Source organism: Electrophorus electricus, chromosome 7 (assembly GCF_041902795.1).
Source record: "Electrophorus electricus isolate QZ-2024a chromosome 7, ASM4190279v1, whole genome shotgun sequence".
Lineage (NCBI taxonomy): Eukaryota > Metazoa > Chordata > Actinopteri > Gymnotiformes > Gymnotidae > Electrophorus > Electrophorus electricus.
The window spans coordinates 30,249,183-30,271,672 of record NC_137503.1 but is presented as its reverse complement, the minus strand read 5'-3'; the positions used below and the strand labels follow the sequence as shown (position 1 = coordinate 30,271,672).

General features: G+C 39.9%; 1 protein-coding gene and 1 long non-coding RNA gene across 6 annotated transcripts; both read left to right on the top strand.

The window, feature by feature from the left end:
• The first annotated feature begins 8,925 nt into the window (after window positions 1–8,925).
• LOC145658806 (uncharacterized) lies at window positions 8,926–13,841 on the top strand. Its single transcript, XR_014124710.1, has 3 exons — window positions 8,926–9,236; window positions 12,825–12,903; window positions 13,305–13,841. It is a non-coding gene; the product is annotated as an uncharacterized LOC145658806 (long non-coding RNA).
• Window positions 13,842–14,987: 1,146 nt separating this feature from the next.
• On the top strand, window positions 14,988–22,281 carry blk (BLK proto-oncogene, Src family tyrosine kinase). Of its 5 annotated transcripts, XR_014124601.1 has the most exons (16): window positions 14,992–15,216; window positions 15,693–15,750; window positions 15,909–16,043; window positions 16,421–16,505; window positions 16,628–16,661; window positions 16,939–17,032; window positions 17,280–17,378; window positions 17,520–17,623; window positions 18,098–18,247; window positions 18,936–19,088; window positions 19,546–19,725; window positions 19,814–19,890; window positions 20,536–20,686; window positions 20,997–21,128; window positions 21,344–21,816; window positions 22,034–22,281. XR_014124601.1 is itself a non-coding variant. In XM_035524675.2 (15 exons), the coding sequence occupies exons 5-15, from the start codon at window positions 16,638–16,640 to the stop codon at window positions 21,544–21,546; spliced, it is 1,362 nt and encodes a 453-aa protein (XP_035380568.1). In that variant the 5' UTR covers window positions 14,988–15,216; window positions 15,693–15,750; window positions 15,909–16,043; window positions 16,421–16,505; window positions 16,628–16,637; the 3' UTR covers window positions 21,547–22,281. The 5 variants fall into 5 exon arrangements, 4 of the variants coding, with proteins under 4 accessions (XP_035380568.1, XP_035380567.1, XP_035380566.1 ...); XM_035524675.2 differs by having other exon boundaries at window positions 14,988–15,216; window positions 17,285–17,378; window positions 21,344–22,281; XM_035524673.2 differs by having other exon boundaries at window positions 21,344–22,281.
• Window positions 22,282–22,490: the final 209 nt, after the last annotated feature.

Here is a 22,490-nt window from a genome sequence, read left to right as displayed (position 1 = left end):
TGTCATGACTGCTAAATATGATGCCTCTAAATAAGATCAAATAATCCCAACATTTCAGAAGCAGGTCCTGAAATGTCTTCTGAGGACTCAATAGAGAATTTGGGACAGAGAGAAAAATGACAGATTATTAAATCTGTAAGATCTAGAACTCCAAATATTACAGAGCTTGGCCCACAACGGAATAAGGCAGCAGAGGACCAAACCCACAGCATTGTAAGGACTATCTAGCAAAATGCCTTTATACATTAAAAAAATAGAATGTTTCAGTATAAGCCCTTGAAAAAACAATAGAGGAATACACAGAGCAAGCTGCAGAACATGCAGAGATCTATATCTAATGTTACATTAGAGTAGAGTAAAAGTGCAAACTCAGTTTTGCATAATGAAGAAACTGCAGGGTTAGAGACTCAACCACAAGAACAAGGCCTGAGAACACTGTTAAATCTAACACTTCAGAAAGGTTTAAGAAATCAAAGGTTTCAGACAGCATGCAATTAATTTTCATGATGCAGAGGAATGGTCCACAAGTGCTGTGCCATTTAAATCTAATGTCTCTGAAAGATCATGTCAGTTCAAAGATTGTTTCTTCAATCTACAATCTAAGATGTGAATAGTTTCAGAAGCCGAGACTGAAAAAATATATGATAACAAATAAGGGAGAAAAAGAGGAAAGTGTATTAACCTACCAAATCCAGTGCTTCCAAAATATCTGAAGAATCTAAAGTATCAGAAGTAGCAGTTGATTTACTAGCAGATGTAAGTCAGCACCAAGAAAGATCAGCAAATGCAGTGTTTGCAAAATCAAACGCCACTGTAAAATCTACAAAGTCAGTAGTTTCTGATAAAATCGGCAAAAGATCACAAAGTCTATTGTCAATGCTGGGAAAATTGAACCTTTCGGAATCTGAAAATTTTACCTGATGATTTTGCAGAAGTTGAAGATCAGACTGTACTGAGAACTCTTAAGTGTAATGTCTGCACAATTCAATTCCTCTATAAGATGTAACACATCTGTATGTAATGATAGGGTCAACAATGATAGGGTCCCTATCAGTGTCCTATCAGTTCAGTCAAACATTTGTACTGAGGGTGGTGTTCAGCTGGATGAAGACACAAAATAGTTCTCCAAGTGAGCTGTCAATTACATAAAGCATCTCCATAAATTCAAAAAGGTCAGAAATTGAAAATGTAGTACAGCTGAAAACACTGCATATCATAAGGCAGAGATGCATGATGATAGAACAAAAAGTTCATTGTCAGACCACAAAAAATCTTTAATCTATGTTACATTTGCCTGCTTTGGTTTGAAGAAGTCATTAAAACCTGAAACAGAACAATCTGCAAATAAAGCTGAGAGTAAGGAGAGGGCCATCAGTTGTTTAATAAGTTAAATGAATCTGCAAAGTTTCAGTTCAGTTAATTTGGCAACACTTCTAAAAGCGCTTTAACTTTAACTGGTATTGTATGTAATAATCGGTGAAAGAAACTACACGGAAGGTTTATGAACACATTCGGCTCTTTATTCCAACAGATCCCACTGACTGGATAAGATTATAAGAAGAAAAAAAAACTTAAGAAAACCAATCGTGTCAGTCAGGGGATTCATAAACCTGGGCATCAAAAATTAAGCATCCACCTCTGGTGAGCTTAAGTCAGCAACCCGTAAAGGCAATAAAAGCAACCCTTGTACTGTGTTATCAACAACACTCAATATTGGCGTACATCAATGGAGGGGCAGTACACTTTATTCCACTGAATGACTAAGTATTCAGCTGCTTTCTGTTCAGAATAAGCTTTGGCTCATTCATGTGCCTCTTTCAATGGCTCTGATGTACCGCTAGCCAATCATGATTAGGTACCACAACTGCATCTCTTCCTAACAACACATCAGTCGGAAGATGAGAATCCATTCCAAACAGCAAGAAATACGGAGAATACTCTGTAGTCACATGTGGAGTCACATTATATGCATAGGTCAATTCTGGTAAATGCACTGGCCATCTGTGTTTCTTCTCTGGAGGAAGAGTACGCAGAAACTCATGTAATGTCTTGTTAAATTACTCACATTGATCATTCCCAGTCGGGTGATACAGTGTTGTGCGGCTTCTCTTAACCCCATAACAGCTTGCACAACTCTGCAATGACTCGCTTTCAAAATTCCAGCCTTGGACAGAATGTCCAAGTGCTCAGGCACTTCATATCGCACAAACCACTCTTTTAATAGAATTTTTGTGGTCATGTCAGCTTTTTCATCTAAGTGTGAACTTAGTAAATCTAAGTGTGAACTTAGTAAAAACATCCGTAATCACTAAGACACTCTCTCTCCCATCAGATGCTGGTTTGAGTTTGGTAAAATCTGCAGCTACTACCTTCAGTGGTCTGGTAGCTAGAAAAGACTGCATGGGTGGATGTATTTTGGGATGAGGCATTTTGGCCAAAACACAACGCTGGCATTTCTTTACACACGGCTCAACTTCTTCATACATCTCTACCCAAACACACCTACAGCGTAGTAGTTGCAGCGTTCTCAATATGCCCTGATGACCCACAGAATCATGCACACTCTCAAGCAGTTGTGTCTTCCAACAGTCAGGCACTAGGCACTGTAGACACTCCATGCCTCACATCCTCCACTACTCTCTACAGTAAACCATCACACTCCCTAATCCTGTCCCAATGCTTCAGCCACTACCGTTCCGGTCTACACAGTCCATGCCTCTCTTGGCCTGTAGGCTTCTTTCCCCTTTTCCACCAGGTTCTGAACACACTCAGCACTGGACCCTGTTGTTGAAAAACCACCAAGTCATTCTTGGCATACCCAGGTAAAGTGGGCGCATTGCCCTGAGCTGTACTTACATCAGGCCGGCTGGCTTCCCTCACCCAAATCTGTCTAACTTCACACCTCTCTATCCCAACCATAGCCAATTCTGGGGTCAAGAGTAGTCCCTCCACTCATTCAATTACAAATAGCCATGCAGTTGTCATATTCACTATCCTCCGGATCAACCTCTGTCTCCCCAGCCAACGGGTACCTAGAGAGGGCATCTGCTGCAGCATTGCATCGACCTGGATGGTACTGAACATCAAAGTCAAATGTTGCTAGCTGTGCAACCCACCGTTGTTTAATGGCTCCTAGCTTTGCAGTATTCAGATGATACAGTGGGTTATTGTCTGTAACCACTAAGAATTTAGTGCCCAGCAGATAACTCCTAAATTTCTCTGTTATGGCCCATTTCAAGGCAAGGAGTTCCAACTGCATACTGCTGTAGTACTTATCATTTTTCTCGGACTCGCATAAGCTATCACCCTTCTCACTCCATCTTGCTGTTGATACAAGACAGCTCCCAAGCCCTGACTACTCATTTCAGTCTCGACTATAAAAGGACTCGTAAAATCAGCAAATCCGAGCACAGGTGCACTAACCAGCTTCTCCTTTAAATGATCAAAAGAAACCTGACACTCGGTATTCCAGAGGCTTACCATCAGCTCATTCACTCTGGCTGAGGGGACCATTTTCAGACAACAACCTACTAAATCATGTAGGGAACCTGTGATCTGTGAAAACCCTTTGACAAATTTCCTGTAATAACTGCAAAGCCCCAAAAATGATCGCAGTGCTTTCAGCATCTTGGGCACTGGCCATTGCGCAACAGCAGACACCTTTCCTGGGTCTGTCGCTATGCCTTCAGCTGAAATCTGATGTCCTAAAAAGACCTCCTGGAGAAAATGACATTTCTCCACTTTCACTTTAAGCCCTGTCTCCTGCAGCCGTCTCAACACTGTGTCTAAGCTCTCCAAATGCTCTGGAAATGTCCTGGAAAATACCAAAATATTGTCCAAATACACAAGCATTATTTGGAAAATTAAGTCAGTCATGGTCACCTGCATCAACCGCTGGAACGTTGCTGGCCCATTACAGACTCCCATAGGCATGCGTACATGTTCATATAAACCAAAAGGAGTGGTGAATGCAGTTTTATGCCCACCCCTTTCTTCAGCGGCCACCTGATAACCACTAGCGAGATCAATAGTGGAGAAAAACCTCGCTCCATGCAACACATCAATACACTCATCTATTTGTGGCAGAGGAAACGCATCTCTTTTGCTTTTCTGATTCAACTTGCGGTAATTGACACACAAGCAAATGCTACCATCAGCCTTCTGTACCACCACTACAGGTGAAGCATAGGAGCTAGAGCTGTCTTTAATAACCCCTTTTTTCAATAACGGAGAGAAATTATCCTTGACCTCTTTATACTGGGTAGGTGGAATTCTGTGGAATGGGAGGTTCACCGGCATCCACCAGCTTAAGCTCGTGTTTCACTGTCTCCAAATACCCTAGATCGTTATCTCCCACGGCAAAAACGTCAGCATATTTGTCCAGTAATGCTCTTAACTTGTTGTACCACTGTACCTCCTCCATCTAGCTTGCTCATTATGCACTACAAATCTTGCTAAGCCTGCACCTCCTTCACGTTCACAGACACTTGTTCTGTGTTTGAGGCGATCCGCCTCAAGCCTTACTCCATAATGCTGATCTGTGTTCACTCTCCATACCAGGGACAGGACTCTTGTCCGAGTGTGGGACCTCAACCACACTGCCTCAGACGAGAGATTAACTGCCTGCACTGGTACTGCTTGTCTTTGAGCCCTCACCAGTGATTGCATGACCACTATCCTGCCTGGTAACATGTAACTACCTGGCTCTAGCATCCACAGCCCTTCTTTGGGTGACCTAGACAAGAAACCCTTGATCATAACTATAGCCACTGAAGCTGCAGGGATGTGTACTAACTCTTTTTGAGTCTTTTTGCCTGCTATTTGAGCCATGACTGTCTTGTCCACTCTACATGTGTGCATCTGTTGAAACACATTTCTCCAGTCAGAATTTGGCGTCATATCTAAAGTGTGATTGAACTCAGCCTGAACTAACTGATGGCAACGACCTGTTAGGTTCATGCCTAAAATGCAGGGTACAGCTGTCTGCTGATTCTGGGGATTCTTTAACACTAGAAACCCACAATCCGGGATCTTCATTCCCATTGACTTTACTTCCAGCTCTAAATATCCTAAGTAGGGGATAGCTAATCCATTAGTGGCTAATAACCTGAGCCATCCTGCAGTTGACAACATATATCCTGTTTCCACACTCAACTGCTGATGAAAAAACTCCTCTGTCATGGTGTTCACTTGGCTGCCAGTATCCAGTAGACATGAGGTTGTAACACCCCTGATTTTGAATTCCACCATGGGACAAGTCCCCACAGCTCGCTCTAACATCTTGCTGTGACCAGGGCTAGTGTCATTGGAATATATGTTTTGCCTCTGATTGGCATGGCTCACAGCCACCTGGGGCATCTCACTGTCCTGAGCACCAGAGCTATCCCGTCCTTTTATTTTATGTACTGAGGGAAAGTTTTTTGGCTATGTGCCCCTCCTTCTGACACTTCAAGCTTATAGATCTACCATCATCAGTGAAACAGAGTTGGCCTCGTGCTTTACTGTCAGTTGTCTTGCTCACAGCTGGTTGCCGAAGGGCCAACTCTTTTAGCGCTGAGGTAGAGTTTTTGTAGACAACATCCTCTGTTGTTCCCTTGGCCTCACAGTCTGTGTTATTCCACAGTCCAATGGCTGGTTCCTTGCACGCCCTCTTCTACTTGCCTTGGCTCCTGGTCCACAGTCGTTTCTGCTACACCTTCTTCAGAACTACCAACCTATTCATCTGTGCCTTCCCACACACAAGCTAACACTAAGCTAGCTGTCAGAACCCCCACCCCACTCCTGGTACCACTTTGTAGTCGCCAGGGAAAGAAACCGCACCAATGGCTTATGAACTCATTCGGGTCTTTATTCCAACAGATCCCACTGACTGGGATTTTGACAGGAACCCGTAAAAAAAACAAAACAGAACCCTTGTACTGTATTATCGCCAACACTTGATATTGCTATCACTCACATATGAGGTAGCTCTCACTCATCTGCCTGTGCACAGCGCTACTCTACACGGTACTCACTTCCAACCTGTGAAACCCCAACGATATATCTCCCTCTCTCCATCAGACATGGTCCTAAATAGTCTAATTCACTCAAAACATGGAACAGAAAGTAACTTCTCCCCAATGGAACTCTATCCCCATAGCTATGCATGCTTCCCAGTACACAACTTAGCACGATACCAGTGCTAACACAGAACAATCGGCATACATGTAGCCAAAACGCTACCATAAACACATACGGAATAATAGGGCAGGAGTGCCAACCTGTTGGGAGTTTGAAACACACAATACATATTTATACCCTAACACACAGAAATGTTCACACACTGAACTCTGCTCATACCCTTTGCTCTAGGAATCCTTTCCCTTGCTGACTCGAGCAGAATCTCACTCTGTACCCCAGAAACCTACAACGTGGTCAACCACATGGAAACGCGCCACATGTGAAGTACTCTATACATTTTTCCATCAGTCATATTTTCCATCAATATACCATATATACAAATATTCACATATACTGAGGTTCATTACCCTTTTACATACACATAATCTAAATTTTATTACCTCTTTCTATCGACATCCAACCAGGATGACTACCAATAACACTTCTAATGCAACCATCACTTCTATTTTTCCACCTCCTATCAAGCTTCGAATGTCATGAGGAATGTTGACATCATGCATTTGCATTCTCAACACCTTTCGCCACACCCATGTTCTGGTTCATGCACACTGTATTTATCACCCGGTTACATGTAGATGAATTTAATGCTGATAATGTTGAAGAGAAAAATATTGTGACTGTGGCTTCACAAACATTGGTTACACACTTGAAATCAAAAAATCATGTTTGTTGCAAGGGCTCACCAAAAATTCCAAAAACTGCTAGTTGCCAAGCCCTGCATAGCTCAAATGTCAGAAGTAAAAGCTCATTGTCAACAGAAACAAATATTTCAAACAAATCCTCAGCACTTCACAGCAAACCAATAACAGGTTCACTATGTGGGACTGACTCTGTGAAAAATCAATTAGATACAAATATTAGTAGTTAAATGGGGAAAAAATCTTCAGCCAGAAAACTTCTTGAGGCATCTAATATTCAGTATTTCCCACTCTAAAATGAAATCTCCCAGCAACAGTTTGGTCATTCACATGTAGGGAACTATAGAGCTGAAAAAAACACATTCAGCAGTGACTGTTAAACCAAATAGATTAACAAAAGAAGACGACCCAGGCCTGGTCCAAAACCTCAAATAATCGACTGAGTCCAAGCTCATTTAAATCTCTAAACAAATCCAAAAAGCCTGAAATTATGCTTGATAGCTCTGACGAACGTATGTTCGTATCACTTTAAAAGTCTTTAAATGTAAATGCAAATAATGTGAATACCAAAAAGGATTCTAGGTCACATGTATCTGATACGCTCTGTGATGAACCCTTGGAAGCTACAGATTATAGCAGAAATCTCTCTGACAACAAAATGTAGAGAAAAGGCAGCAGTTTTCCAAAACAAAATACATATGGCAATAGCTCTGAATTAGTGCCATGCAACTTACCATATGCCTCTCCAAGTGAAGTAGTGAATGAATGGTTGAAGAAAATCCAATTGAATAATCCCTTATACCATATTGTTGATGAATTCCACAAGCACTGTGAGGAAGTAGACACACTAAGCATGATAAGACACCCAGCACAAAATGGAAATGAGAAAAGAAAGGAAGGTGATATTGATATAACTGTATTTGAACCACAAAAAAAGCAGAAATTACATCTGGAAGTTGAAGAAATGGATACAGCAGATGTGGGCAAAATAACTAAAGACCTTACACTCACTGACAACAACTCCACATACATTTATCCTGAAAAAGCGAATGTCCAAAAGGTTTTTCCCATGTGTGTTCAGGTTATAAAAGTTTTTCTTAGCCCCAGGCTTGAGCTCAGTACTTCAGCAAGAGGACCCGTAGAGTGCTTTGTAAACCTTCAGTTATTAGATGTTGATCCAAAGAAAATACAACAACCTCATGAATATACTTCAGTTTATTTGGATTATTAAGTCAAAGTCACAAAGAAAAGTAATGCCAAATATAAGAAGTCTATGGATGATGAATTCAAGGCCAAGTCATCTTTAGGGGTATGTTAGCAATGGCTCAACAAGCTCTGGAAAATGCAATGCTGATAATGGCTCCCAGGCTCAGAAATATCAAAACAGTATGAAGGGAGAAAGCTCCAAGTCAATGACAAAGGTACAAGAGGTTGGTAACATAAAAGAAGAGAAGGCTGTAGAGATAATATTGTGAATGAGAATTTGGAGATTCAGGCCAGAGCCTTAGAACAAGACCAATATGAAGCCAACTCAAAAAGGAATATTCAGAGTCCAGTGAAAGGAGAAAACTTCTGCAAGTGAGAAAGGAAAGTGCCTGTAAAGTTCCTCAGGAGAATTGTGCTGATATACAACGAGTAACATATGAACAGGTAAAGAATAATAAAGTACTCAAGGCAAAGGATGATATGTTTAGTGCTCTTGAGGAAAAGTATTTTTAAAAAATTAAGATCAAAAGCCAAGACTTAAATGAGAAGGTAACTGAAGGTGAAACAGAAGAGGATAAATGTACTTCTGAGGTAAAAGCTCCAATAAAAAATAGAACCTGCTGTAAAACTGAAGACTGAAGATGAAAATTCTGCACTGTTATAGCTGCAATTGTGGAGATTGCCAAACATGGTAAAGTAACAGAAGAGGAATTAGCTGGCGAGGGAGAAGCAGATGAGGAAATCTGCTAATAGCTTCAGATGATACTATAGCAGAAGGTGAGGAGGAAGTTGATGATGCAGAGGAAGCAGGGTCTGTTGAAAACAAACCAAGATGAAACAAGCGGAGATGAGCAGGATGCAGAAGACGCAACCCCAGAAGATAATGAGACTGAGACTTGTGCTCTTTAAAGAAGAGGAAGCAGGTGAGGAGGAATTGCCAGATGAAAAAACGCCTGAAGTTAAAACTGCAGATATTGAAATAGCAGAGGATGGTGTGACAACTGAATACGAAACGGTAGAGAGAAATGAATACATAGAAGAAGTAAGAGAGGGTGAGGTTGAGCCTGCAATATCAGAAATTTCTGGATCTGAAAAGGAAGATAAAACATCTGATGATGTGGATATTCATGAGGATGCTGAAGCTGAAAATTTAGAGAAGAGTGAGAAAGCTGAAGCTGAAATAAAACAACAGAAGATGAACATCATTCTGAAGTAATATTTTAAACATTATTTATGTTACCAAAATCTGTATACTGTGTACTATGTGCTTTATTGATTGCTGCTATTGTACTTGCACACAAAGCACAACCTGTGTAATGTTAAAAGGGAATTACTGAACAACTGTGAAAAACTGATTTTTTTATTTTTGGAATGAGTTACTTCGTTATTCATTATATACTGTACTGGAGCCATAATCTTTATGTATAATGAGCTGCAGACAATGGGAACATGATATCTTGCAATAGGAAAATGTATATTCTTTGCATATATGTATAATTGAAATTTTCCACAGGATAGAATGTACAATATCCTATTCTAAACATTTACATTACATCTATGGCATTTACCTGACACTTTTATCCAAAGCAACTTACAATTATGACTGAGGACAACTTGAGGGTTAGGGCCCTGCTTAGGGGCCCAACAGTGCTAACTTGGCAGTAGTTGGGCTTGAACAAGTAACCCTCCAATTACAAGTCAAGTACCTTAATCACTGAGCTACTAAACCACTAGTACTTTACCTAGGGCTCTTCACAGGATACCCTTTGTCAGTGTTTCACTGAATTAAGCCCACTGCACCTTCAAGAGGCTCAACAGTGAGGTCTGGCATCCCAGCCCCAACCCACTCCAAACTCACTTTTAAACTGAGCCTCATCTCTTTAAATGTAAACCCAAACAGGGCTTCCTGGTGAACAAGGCTATACACAGCCCCACTGACACTATCAAATCATTCTCAATACCACCAGTTCCATATAGGCTTTATGCTATATGCCAACAGCAAACACAACTGTGTGGCCCCATGCAGCCAGTCACTGGCTCTCCCAGTGACTAAGGCTGAGTGTTTTGTTAACTGGGGTTTTCCACATAAAACATCTGTTTCAGAAGCACTTAACTGAGCAGAGATAACATAACAGAAGAGAGAGCACATGTATAACATATATTCTTATTTAGCAAACATACATTTAGTATATATCGAATTTAACAACAACAACAACAATAATAATAATGATTATTATTCTAGTGAATCACCTTTGGTGGGGCAAAATTACTTAATGCTTAATACACAAAACTAAATTCAATAATGCAGTTCTTAAAACACATTGGTATATGATTTTAATACATGCATTAGTGATGCTACCTGTGCCAAGGAGCCTCCATCTCTACCTTCTTCTTATATTTTGCAGGCTGATCTTTCCATTAAGCATCCATGTCTAATCGTATCACACTGTCCCCGTTTGTCTAACTCATTGTTTACCAGTTTTAAATAAGGAGGCAATTGTTTCAAGTGAACAGACTTCATTTCTAAACCTTCAATAGATCATAATGTGACATCCCTGACAAAATAAAAAATGCCCCCCCCCAAGAATATTGAAGGAGAAAATCAGCAAACTATTAATAATTTGCCCCATGTCATCCATCAGCCAGAGTCCCCCTAGTTAAGAGTCAATTCCCAGCCACTGCGACACCTGAAGCTGCATTTTCGTTTTTGTTCCCTAACTTGGTTGTTCTAACAGACCGGTCAGTTCACTGAATAGGGGCAGAGCCCAAGGATCCAATATTCTGACAACTGCAATTACTCAGGGCACCCAGCACTGCGAGGACATCAGCAGTCGGCTTCAATAATGGATAGTCTATGGGACATTTTATAGAAAATCAGGTCTTTTATTTGACTTTCTTCACCATATGAAAATGTAGACCTGTCAAGGTCTAATTCAAATTAAAATGAATCTGAATTTAACTCTATGTTGAGCTTTTATTTAGTTAAATTGGAGTGATAAATGCCATAAAGTCTAGCTATTAACATGCAAAACTCATGACAGCATTTTTCCAACTCCTTTTTTCACCCTTACATTGGTGTTTATCTCCATTAAGTTGAATCAGTTCTGTGAATATTTTGAAAGTTTTAATCAGTGTCTGCTTCTGATAGGGTAAGTGTGTGGCAAAGTATTTGAAACTGTCCTAAGAGACTTAATTCCCTTCGTGTTCTGTGCAGGAGCCAGAGGTGTGTAGCCCCACTGGACGAGCTTGATGGATAGTCCTCTCTCAGAGAGTTTCCATTCACTGCTTCCAGAGGGGATGTGACAAATAATTGGTGTCACTCCTATCGACCGTGTGCCACACTTAGAGAAGGGGCTGGAGCACCTCACGTAACACTACAGCCCAGCCTGCTTCCTCCATCTCAGAATGCATTCAGGGTGCATGCAGAGAAAGTCAGTTCACACTGAGTCATATACTCCCTGCAGTGTATAATTTACCTTAAGATTTTCACTGATTGAGATCTGTAAGAAAAAATGTTTAATGAACTCAATATTTTGGTTATGAAATCTTGCATGAGATTTCATCAGCATTACACTAAATGAGGTGAAAGCAATAAAAGAGTAGGATGTGTTCTGCATCTGTGCATTTGTCACAATAATGATGTGATTGTAGGTTTTCCCACAAGTCCTTGGCAAGGTAAAAGTCCTTGGCATGATAAAAAACAATAAAACACCCAGAATAAGGCTAATTTTATACACAAACTATTCTCCCAGAGCACTGAATATCCCATTAATCACTCAGCAAAGGTTTTCCTCTGACTTTCAGGATGGACAGAACAAAATGTTTTTCAGGTTTAATTCAAAAGGGTGCAACCTCTAAGATCTGTGAAATGCATAAAGTTAACTGATGTTAGGGATCAAGTGTTTGATAACTGGTATACACATTGACCCAATGTATCTGGGAATGTAGACAAATAAAAAGAAATGCAGGAGGAAGCACCTGCTTGCTGACGAGAAGTTATTTCCACCCTAAGTGCTGTGAGACGTGGAGCTCTGTTCCGGTGGATAATGCGGGGGGCTTTCCCCATTTTCCCTGTTTACCTACGAATGCAGTGCCAGTGACCAGCTGCACAGAGCTATTCCCTGCAGCTCCACACTCCCAGGCCTCCAGATGTTTCAAACAAACAAGGGTGCCAACCTGTTGACGGGGAGTGGGGACATGTGACCCTCCATGCCACGATTTCCTGTTCTCAGCTTAATGCATTGCACAGGTGGATGGCAGCCACAAGTGCCAGTGCAGTTGCACAGTGTGTTATATGGTCTTCTCTAGCATCAGACTTCACAGTAATGTTTTATCAGCATGGACTCCTGAGCTACCTGTAGTTCAGACCTTTGTTTTGCAACCACTCGGTTATCCTACATACTAATAATTTTGAAAACATCACCATTTTTGCTAAACCCATGAAATGTATCGAATGTATTACACCACTGAATCTGGCATGGCCTTAACATTCATTTTTTATTCAATTGGACCAGTGCCAAGGCCACCAGTACTACAAACATCAGTTCCTTAGAGGAAGCACAACATGTGAGGTTGTTCTGGCAGCCACTACTGAACAACTGGGTCTTGAGGGCATTGTCCAGTTTATTGCTGAGTTGATTTGTCCATCGTCTTGTATAATAAAAGGAGAATGAATGAGTGAGCCCTTGTCCGGTTTGATGTGTGAGACGGTCAGAGGAGTTTTCCCACACGGTGAGAGGAAGAGTGAAAATGGTCTCACACTATACAGTTTCTCCCCCCCCCCCCCCCTTTTCCATTTAGGAAGCACCCTATACAGTTGTGAATGGGGTTTCTCTCCCTTTGTCTTCGGATCGAGCGTGATTGGCACAGTTTACAGTAGGTGCGTGAGTATGAGAAAGTGATGTGGATTTTTTCCATGCTTTTTCTTATTGTTCTATGAAATGTTATGCCTCCTGTCTACCATTCACAAACACCAGTGGGCCCATTCATAAAGTCAATATCAGTTACATTAAAATCACACATAAAGATGAGCTTGGACAGGGAGGTGTTCTGAGGGCTGTAATCTACCAGAATGGCTTAAACACTTTGCCAGATATGTTAGTGATTCACACACCGATGCATGCACACACACACATGCATGTGCACACACACACACACACACACACACACACACACACACACACACACACACGATGAAAAATACGGATTGTGCTGTGTTAGCACATGGTTGGCAATATGGGCAGAGCTTTTTCTTCTCTTGCACTCTCCCCTCTTTCCCAGGGCTATTCAGGTTATATTGGGGGACAGGATGCAGCATCTGGGGACCTGGGATGTAGGGACACTGTATCCGCAGACCCTGGGAAAATCAGCCTGGAAAAAAGAATATGTAACCAGGACACCCTCAGCAAAGCTCCCATCACACACCTGCTGCAAATGCAGCTACAAAGAAGGGTGCTACATTCTGAGCATCACAAACACAGGTGGTCTAGCCATAACACATGGCAGCCTGGTCAGAAGGCCATGCTCAATCTATGTGTGAAAATGCAACCAAAACATTATTCCCATAGGAAACAAGTCTATGGAGCTGCAAGATTAATTGTTCCTGCTTAATGTAATATTGTTCATGTAAGTTTTCATATTAATCTGATAGATGTCTTCCTGATAAGAAGGAAAACACAAAGACATTTGTTTAGGATGACAACATCAATCAAAGACTCATTGTTTGATGTTTACTGTATTTCCTTCCCTTTGTTACTCATAGAATCCCTCAAAGTTGTAAGCATAAAACATCGAAAATAAAGATTTCACTTCACTTCATAGTTGTCATAGTTGCCATTACTAATGAATTTACATGGTTACATTTACAAGGCATTGTTTTTATGTTTTGCATTATTAATGAGCTCTTTAGGAGTTACTCCAAAGCCCAGGATGAAAAGAACATATCACATACTGAAGTGTTGCAAATAAATATTAAATTACATTAATTTATTTTTTGGACAAAAATATATGGTAGCCTAATTATATGTTTAATTATATGGACATTTACAAGCTTATCCACTTTGTCTGGGAAGTTTCCAGTGAAGACAGATCGTCAGTCTCCGATGATGAGGAGCTATATGATCATGTAAATAATGTTCCACGAAGTCGAGATTTGACTCACGCTGTAATGTTAGCTTTGCTACCCTCTAGTGGACACTGCTGCAAATAAACGTTAGAGTTTGTTAAACCAGTTCCTGTGATTCTTAACCCATACTCAACACCTATTTTGGATAGGGAGAAGGGGAGATTTATTTGACAAATTCGGCACTTTAAATAAAAGGGCAGAATATATTGCATACAGTGTATAATAAAACAGGTCACAGTTTTCAGAGTGCTGAGGGATCTAGCAGTTGCCTTTAAATAAATCTTTACATTTACATTTATGGCATTTAGCTGACTTTCATGTTTTGATGTGCTATAGTTACAGGAGTAACTATTTATATCTATATAATAATTACCAGTGAATAGGAATATTCTGAAAGTACACACAGAAACACACAGACACACACATACTGTCACACCATTTTATGCTAAAGCTTGATATTTAAACATGAGGTTTTACAGCAGACTAGATCAGTGCATATAATGGAACCCGAGAACCACAGTGGCCCAAACAGGAAATACATCTGTGTGGTTTAGTATACAACGTCCTGTAGCGTTAAGATTGAGACTTGGTGAAGTGGTCTCACTCATGACAACTTACAGGCAGTCCTTTTCTATATATAAACTACATACACTTTCTAATGTGTAAGAGAGGAATTTCTTGTACAATATGTGAATATTCTATGATTAGGAAAAAACATGATATTTTGTTTCGTAAGATCATCACTAATTATTTGTTTCTTTTTTTTTTTTATCATTCTTGTTCCATATGAATTCTGAATATGAATATGAATTCCAAGAAAGCAGCAAAGTTTGTGAACTGAGCACACTGGCAAAGAGGAAAGGGAAGATAAGCAGACTAAAATAAGTACAAGTATTGCGCATTTATCCATTTAGACTAATGTGGTCCCCCGGGGTGCACGCTAGGCCTCTCCACTTGCTGAGGCTGTTTAAGGGTGTATAAGAGAAAGAGAGTTTAGGATCTCCAGCAGCTAACGGCACATTCTTCAGACTCAATTCTCTTTTAAGGCACAGTGAGTCCACAGAAGATGTAAGTAGAAGTTTAAAGGTTTCATATTTCACAACTATTGAGATGGGTATTCGACAGTGATTCGACAATTTCTTTGTTAAATATTTAGTTATTTAAATATTCAATTAGACTGGACATATTTTGTTTGAATATCATAAATCGCTTTCTTTCTTTCTTGTAATAGACATGCTATTTTCTTATATTTTGTCAGTAATTATATGTTAACAAACATAACTAACTTCAGGATTGTAAGATTTTCTTTTATTTTTAATAGTTACAGTGCTAAAGGGATGTAAAAAGAGTAACATTCAGATTTTCAAACTATTTACATTTAAAATGTTTATTTCACAGTTTATGGGAAGGAGCATTAACAAGGAGCAATTAACACATATGGAAATGCAGTTTCTTTATAATTTTTTTATTTAATGTATACTTTTTTTGTTATTTGTAACTGTATTCCTTGAGTGCTATATATTTTTCTTTTTTTTTGTGTCTAGAACACCCATTGGCATATATGTTATATCAAACATTTTGCCTTCACCTTGGGGGTCGCATGTGAGTTTTAATTAGACATAGCCCACTTCCTCTGTCACCCTTCCTGTGTCTCTGTAGTCATAAGCAGTAATATAAAAACATCTGTTCCTTATATGCGATCCGTTCATCTCGCATGACTGTCTGCTCTATTCCACATCTCCGGTGTGTGCTGGTTTCAGGCGGAAGAAGTTATTGCTCTGAATATTGCTATGGGTTGCCCGCAGCATGAGTGTGCAAATGCTCTTATGGACTACAGGACTCAGTGGTGACAGCAGTGTAAACTGACGCATTGAAGACTCAGTGTTTGCTACCAGGTATGTTCGTCCACTTTAAAATGACCCAAAAACTACATATAATCAATGCAACAAATATCAGGGCATGTTTTGGTTTTTGAAAATTTGGGAATTTCCTTCAAATAGTCATGCAAAAAAGAGAAATGAGAACATACTGAAGAAACCTGTATTTACATTTGTCTGATGCTTTTATCCAAAGCGATTTACAACTATGACTGAGTACAACTTGGGCAATTGAGGGTTAAGCACCTTGCTTAGGGGCCCAACAGTGGCAGGGCTTGAACCAGCAACCTTCTGATTACAAAAGGTCAAGGACCTTAACCACAGAGATGCCACTGCCCTGTATTTGGGCATTTCTTTATTTATTTCTGTTTCTCTCTCGCGTCTCTCTTTCCAAGAATGGGCAGTACTTGCAGTGGTCAGAGGAAACAAGAAGGAAAAGGACATATAAATAATAACTCAGCGGCCTACACCCATTCTCACGTATGCATCACTTGTTCCCATTTGAAAACATAAAATATGTTATACCACGTAAAGGGTTCACTTGCTGTATCTATTTTGAAAATCAAATGAAGTTTCTCACTCTTTTGACTTTCTATTTTCAGCCAAGAGAACATGGACAGCTTGGCACGACCTATGGTAAAACCTTTCATAGTGTTTGTAAATCCAAAATGTGCTGATGATTTTTCCAAATGTAAAAAAGTAAAATATCATTCACGGCGAGCTGCGCTGTGGCCATCACAGGCCTATTACATTTTGGTCCAATAAGGTGTATAAAAATATTACTACCACAATGTGTAATACCACGATTGCTTTGCTGCATACTGCAAGCAATCTTCTTCACAAAAAGAAAATTGCAGCAGAAAGTAAATGAACAAAAGTATTTGCACTCATTTTGGCTTCATTTCATTTCTAGATGAAAATATTGTCATCGCTCAGTATGACTTTGAACCAACCAGTGATAGCGACCTTCCATTTAAGAAAGGAGAAAAACTCAATATCATTCAGGAGTAAGTAGATGTTGCTCCACACATGGAATATCATTATATTTATATTATGATTTGTAGTTAAAATACACAATATATCCAAGAATAGCATTTATGCCTAGGCCAAATGTAAGGATTTTAACAACTTTTCTGTGACTCTGAAATGCCTGAGTGTGTGCTAGGTTTCTTAGTAAACAGTTACAGAAAATGAAAAGCTAAATATGCATAATACTGAGCCAGATTGACTAACTGACCTCTGCTTACATGGCAGAAAAGGTGACTGGTGGTTAGCTAAATCTCTGATCACTGGAGATGAGGGATACATACCATGTACATATGTCGCCCGAGCCCACACATTGGAGGTTGAGAAGTAAGCTCTTAATTTCCCCTTAACCCTTTCCCCGAAATCCACTACACCCACCTTGAAACCCCAGGCCATTTTCTAATGGCTACCTTAAGTAACGAAAAGTAGGTTTGACAAGTAGGTCTTCCCTTGTACTCTACTTTCCAGATGGTTCTTCAAGGATCTGAGCCGCAGAGACACGGAGCGTATTCTGCTAGCCCCAGGCAACAAAGCCGGGTCGTTCCTTGTGCGAGAGAGTGAGACGACTCCAGGTCAGGACTTTGTCAGTTGTACATAGAGTGCTGTCATGATAGGCAATTACTTTCACAAGGAGCCACAAAACCAATGTGTAATGCTTCACCAATCAAGCACACAGTTCTGTAAAAAGGTAATTGACTACAAACTTTGGAACTGATATAGCCACTACTGTGCTTGTGTGCTACAGTTCAGAACAGCTTTAGTCCTCTCATACCTGAACAGCTTGTTCTGAGCCACCATATTCCCATCATCTTTAAATTTGGCTGTTGTCATTACCTTAAGACAGTAAGACTGTGGTTACCATACAAAATCTATGTATTCAATATACACATGCACATTTCTCCAATAAATACACCATCAATATAAAATCATAATATTGAGCTTTTTGATATCCCCTTCACTTTTAACTATAACCTTAATGTAGGTGCAATGCTCAGGAAATAATAAATCTTTCTTTCATTGAAATTTTACCCAAATCTTCCCCACAGGTTCATTCTCCCTGTCCATAAGGGACTTGACTCCAGAGAGTGGGGACATAGTCAAGCACTATAAGATCCGCACCCTTGACCATGGTGGATACTACATCTCCGCCAGCTTGACCTTCTCCTCCCTGAGGGATCTTGTTCAGCACTACTCCAGTACGACTGCCAAATGTTTCGTACATTTTCACAGACCCCATGCAAAGCTCATAGAATTACTTTTCTGTCCCGAAGTTCTTGTGTTTTGAGAGACATTAGACTCATCCATGAACAAAGTTGGAGGTCACTTACATAAATAGAATAATATTGTGTGGGACCATCAGCTAGATAGGTGTGTGTTAGCAGACCAACTTTCCATTATGTTAAAATCAGTTCATTTTATTGAGAGGCAGCTTGGTTTACAAAGCCTTCAGAAAAGGGTGCTCATGCTGCTCATGCTGCAGCATGCACTTCCTTGGAACCTTTCTTGTTCAGTCTATACCAGCAAATAAGAAGGTCAGTACTGCAGTTTCTTGCCTATACACTCTGGTGTGAGAAATGAATCAAACTGGGTGTGGTTTTTTTTCTCAATGTTTTGTTTATAAATCACCACATTCTGCATACAGGTCCACCTTCTTATTTCTGTTCATTTTATTAGCTTAAACATCTAAGCTTCTAAATGATATGTATTGTTTTGGAGGTTTACCAGAACGTAAGAGCCATGCTACCTGCCAAAATGCATAAGGGCAAATGTATTTATTTACTATACATGCAATAAGCATCAAATGGAAGTGAACATCCTAGCTAGTTACAAGCTAGCTTGTTCCTTGTACCTGTTCATGTTCTCTTATTCTGCATGTGTTTGTAGGATCAGCTGATGGGCTGTGTCAGAGGCTGGGAAGTCCCTGTAAATCTGCAGCACCTCAGAGGCCCTGGGCCCAGGATGACTGGGAGATCCCAAGGGAAACACTGAAGATGGTGAAGAAACTCGGTGCTGGGCAATTTGGAGAAGTCTGGATGGGTAAGAAACATAAGACACTATCACCCTGGTGCTGACAGCTGACAGGAACATAGCTGTGGTTCCTTTTCGTGATTGCTGACAGATCTGGAATCAGCTTCTTGGGGGAGGTGGTGGCGCTGAATAATATGAATTGATATTAATAAGCCCGATTACAGCACCGTGTGGACCCACTCACATTCTGACTGCAGTTATTTCATTTAGAGACAGAAAATAAATTCCTTTCCACTACATATTTCACCAAGCAGTTATCACAGAGTGGGCAAACCGTTTCAATGTCTTTGACTCATTTTTCTTCCAAGCCAGGTTCCACATTACTTATGATCATAATATTAATTATGATTCACTGCAGTAAAATGTTTTGTGTGTATTCAATGTGTAATAATAATAATAATAATAATAATAATAATAATAATAATAATAATAATTGACACAGGCTCATATTTTCTTGCATTTTAAGGCTACTATAAAAACAACCAGAAGGTGGCTATTAAGACGCTAAAAGAGGGAACCATGGAGCCAGCGGCCTTCCTCCAGGAGGCCAACCTTATGAAGAAACTGCAGCACGTCAGGCTTGTGAGACTACATGCCGTAGTAACACAGGAGCCCATTCTCATAGTCACAGAGTTCATGGCAAACGGTGAGGGCCTTTTCCAATATGACTTGCCTGAGCAGTTGTAGACTAAAAGATTACTTGTCAGTGACTAATATTTTTGGACCAATTTCAGGGAGCTTATTAGATTTTCTGAAAACCACGGATGGCAAGAAACTTAAATTGCCCAAGTTAATAGACATGACAGCTCAGGTAAGTACTATCTCACACAACAGCCATGTCATTTTTAAGACTATTAACTATTTTTAAAAGAGCAAAAATACTTAAAAGTTGTAAGCTTGATATGTTAAATATTATGGAAAGATGTGTTGCTTATAATGGAAAGATAGCTGTACAATTTTTCTAAAGTCCTATTTTTAGAGAAAGTGTTTGCCATAAACTTGTGTAATGAATGCAGTGGAAAAAGTAAATGACGTTCTCAGTCTGTGGTCAGGCTATGAGTTTACTTTAACAACGTCTCCAGAACTTGATAATTACCTTCCGGACAAGAAGTGATGTCACATTTTCCATCTAACCCACTTCCTGAAAAAGAGCTCTCTGATGCAGTTTGGGTTCAAACAGCTTGCTTCAAATTCACCCTGTCAGCACTGGCAAACTATTGGTCAGTGCCTGGAGTGAAATGAATGAAAAAAGTACGATGGAGTTACTAGACTGAGTAGAGGAATTTTTTAATTCATGTATAAAATTACTATAAAAAATTATCTCCAAAATGCAAACATTTAACCCTAAACATTATTTTTCAGTGTAGAAATGGTGTCTAAGTGTTTACATGTGTATGAATGTCCATGTGGTATCAGTTACTATTTGAGCTACTCTCCATTCTTCTCTTTGTAACAGATTGCAGAGGGTATGGCCTATATTGAAAGAAAGAATTATATTCACAGAGACCTTCGTGCAGCCAACATACTTGTATCAGAGACCTTGCACTGTAAAATAGCTGACTTTGGTTTGGCCAGGATTATAGAGTCTGAATACACCGCACATGAAGGTAAGGATACTTAATTCTTCCTACATTATAGTAGTGTAATTATATGTATAATCTGCTAACATAAAACTAGCATAGGTTTGTGGAAAAAAACGGAGCACTGAGTAAGTCACTGACATGCGATATGACATGAGATATGATTTGAGATATGACATTTGATTTCCAAATGTTTATTATTATGGTCACCATGCTATCTGAATTTTTAACCCCCCCCCCCCCCCCTCCACACACACACACACACACATACACAACACCTTTCTTTCATTACTTCATTACTCTCCATGTATCTTTTATTTTTTCATTTACTCATTAGGTGCAAAGTTCCCAATTAAGTGGACAGCACCCGAAGCTATCAATTTTGGTACCTTTAGTATCAAGTCAGATGTCTGGTCCTTTGGCGTTCTCCTTACTGAGATAGTCACCTATGGAAGAGTGCCTTATCCAGGTAATGGGGACCATTTCACAGTGTCTCGCTGCGTATATTATTCACAATAATATGTATTTTTCATGATGAACTTGGTCTTGTCCTGTCTCCATTCTCTAGAAAATGTACATTGCCTTGACACTTTATTATATAATATATATATATCAACTGTAAACGCACACCCTGCAAAACAGCTTGCTCCTCTTTTATATCCTGCTGTTGGTGTCTTGCTCTAGGCATGACAAATCCTGAAGTGATCCGGAACTTGGACCGGATGTACAGGATGCCGTGCCCAGATGGCTGCCCTGAGGAGCTGTACAACATCATGCTCCTGTCCTGGAGACAGAAGCCAGAGGAGAGACCCACATTCGACTACTTGCAGGACACACTCAATGACTTTTTTATCGCCACTGAGGGGCAGTATGAGATGCAGCCTTAGACAAGTGAATGGAAAGACATGCAGAAGGAACAGGGGGGCATGGGGGGGGGGGGGGGTGATGGCCAGCCCTATCGCATGATGTCACACAGTGTGCAAGCATGTCATAAACTGTCGTGATAATGTGGAATATGCTGCCTGTAACTGGACCCATCACTGGATTACCAATCAGTGGATTTGATCGTTATATGGAATGTTTCCACCGGATTACCAATCAGTGGATTAGATCTGTTATATGGAATGTTTCACAAATACATGATAACACTGCACTGTGTAAGTAAATTCTAAACATGAAATGCAGAGCCTTGAATGACTAAAGTATTTTAGAGATCTACTGTTGTGGCAGTATTTCACACACCAAGTGCACATGTCAGACAGATCGTTCCTGCCATATTTGGTTTCGTTCAACACAGTTTTGTGATTTTAGTTACCTGGTTATTGGGCAGTATTGGTTCTCCTTTATTAATTACTTGATGGTATGTTCAAGCAGATCACTGGCTACTTCCACTGAACCAGTACCGGGTGTGGCAATGCAGGAAAACAGAGGAGCTCTCAGTGAAGTCATTGTACTGAAGTTTGTGGATGTTTGTTGATGCTTGTTAATGTTTGTCAGAACAATCATTGGTGTTAATCTTTGTCTGATATTTTTTAATTTCCTTTCATCCTAAAATATGTACTGTTCCTTTTGTTGATTGTAATTTAAATATATTTTTCATATGAATAAATTGCATAAGTGCATATTCACACATTCAAAAGACACCCACACACACACCTACACACACCCAAACCAAGTCTGGCAGCCAAAAGGCAGCCTGTATTCAAAAATAGTTTTGTGGAACTAAGTATGAACCTGTTTCCAAAAATATAAATCATAAACTGAAACCATCCTTTAAGTCTATAGGAGGGGTAGATCATTCTACAGTCATTCTTCGGTAAGATGGACGTTT

Bases quoted from the DNA above. Each gene is read 5' to 3' on its own strand.
- blk (XM_035524674.2), top strand. From the start codon at position 16,422: ATGGGCAGTACTTGCAGTGGTCAGAGGAAACAAGAAGGAAAAGGACAT. The intron at 16,662-16,938 runs GTAAAACCTTTC...TTTCATTTCTAG, and splicing joins ACAGCTTGGCACGACCTATG to ATGAAAATATTGTCATCGCT. The intron at 19,891-20,535 runs GTAAGTACTATC...TCTTTGTAACAG, and splicing joins TAATAGACATGACAGCTCAG to ATTGCAGAGGGTATGGCCTA.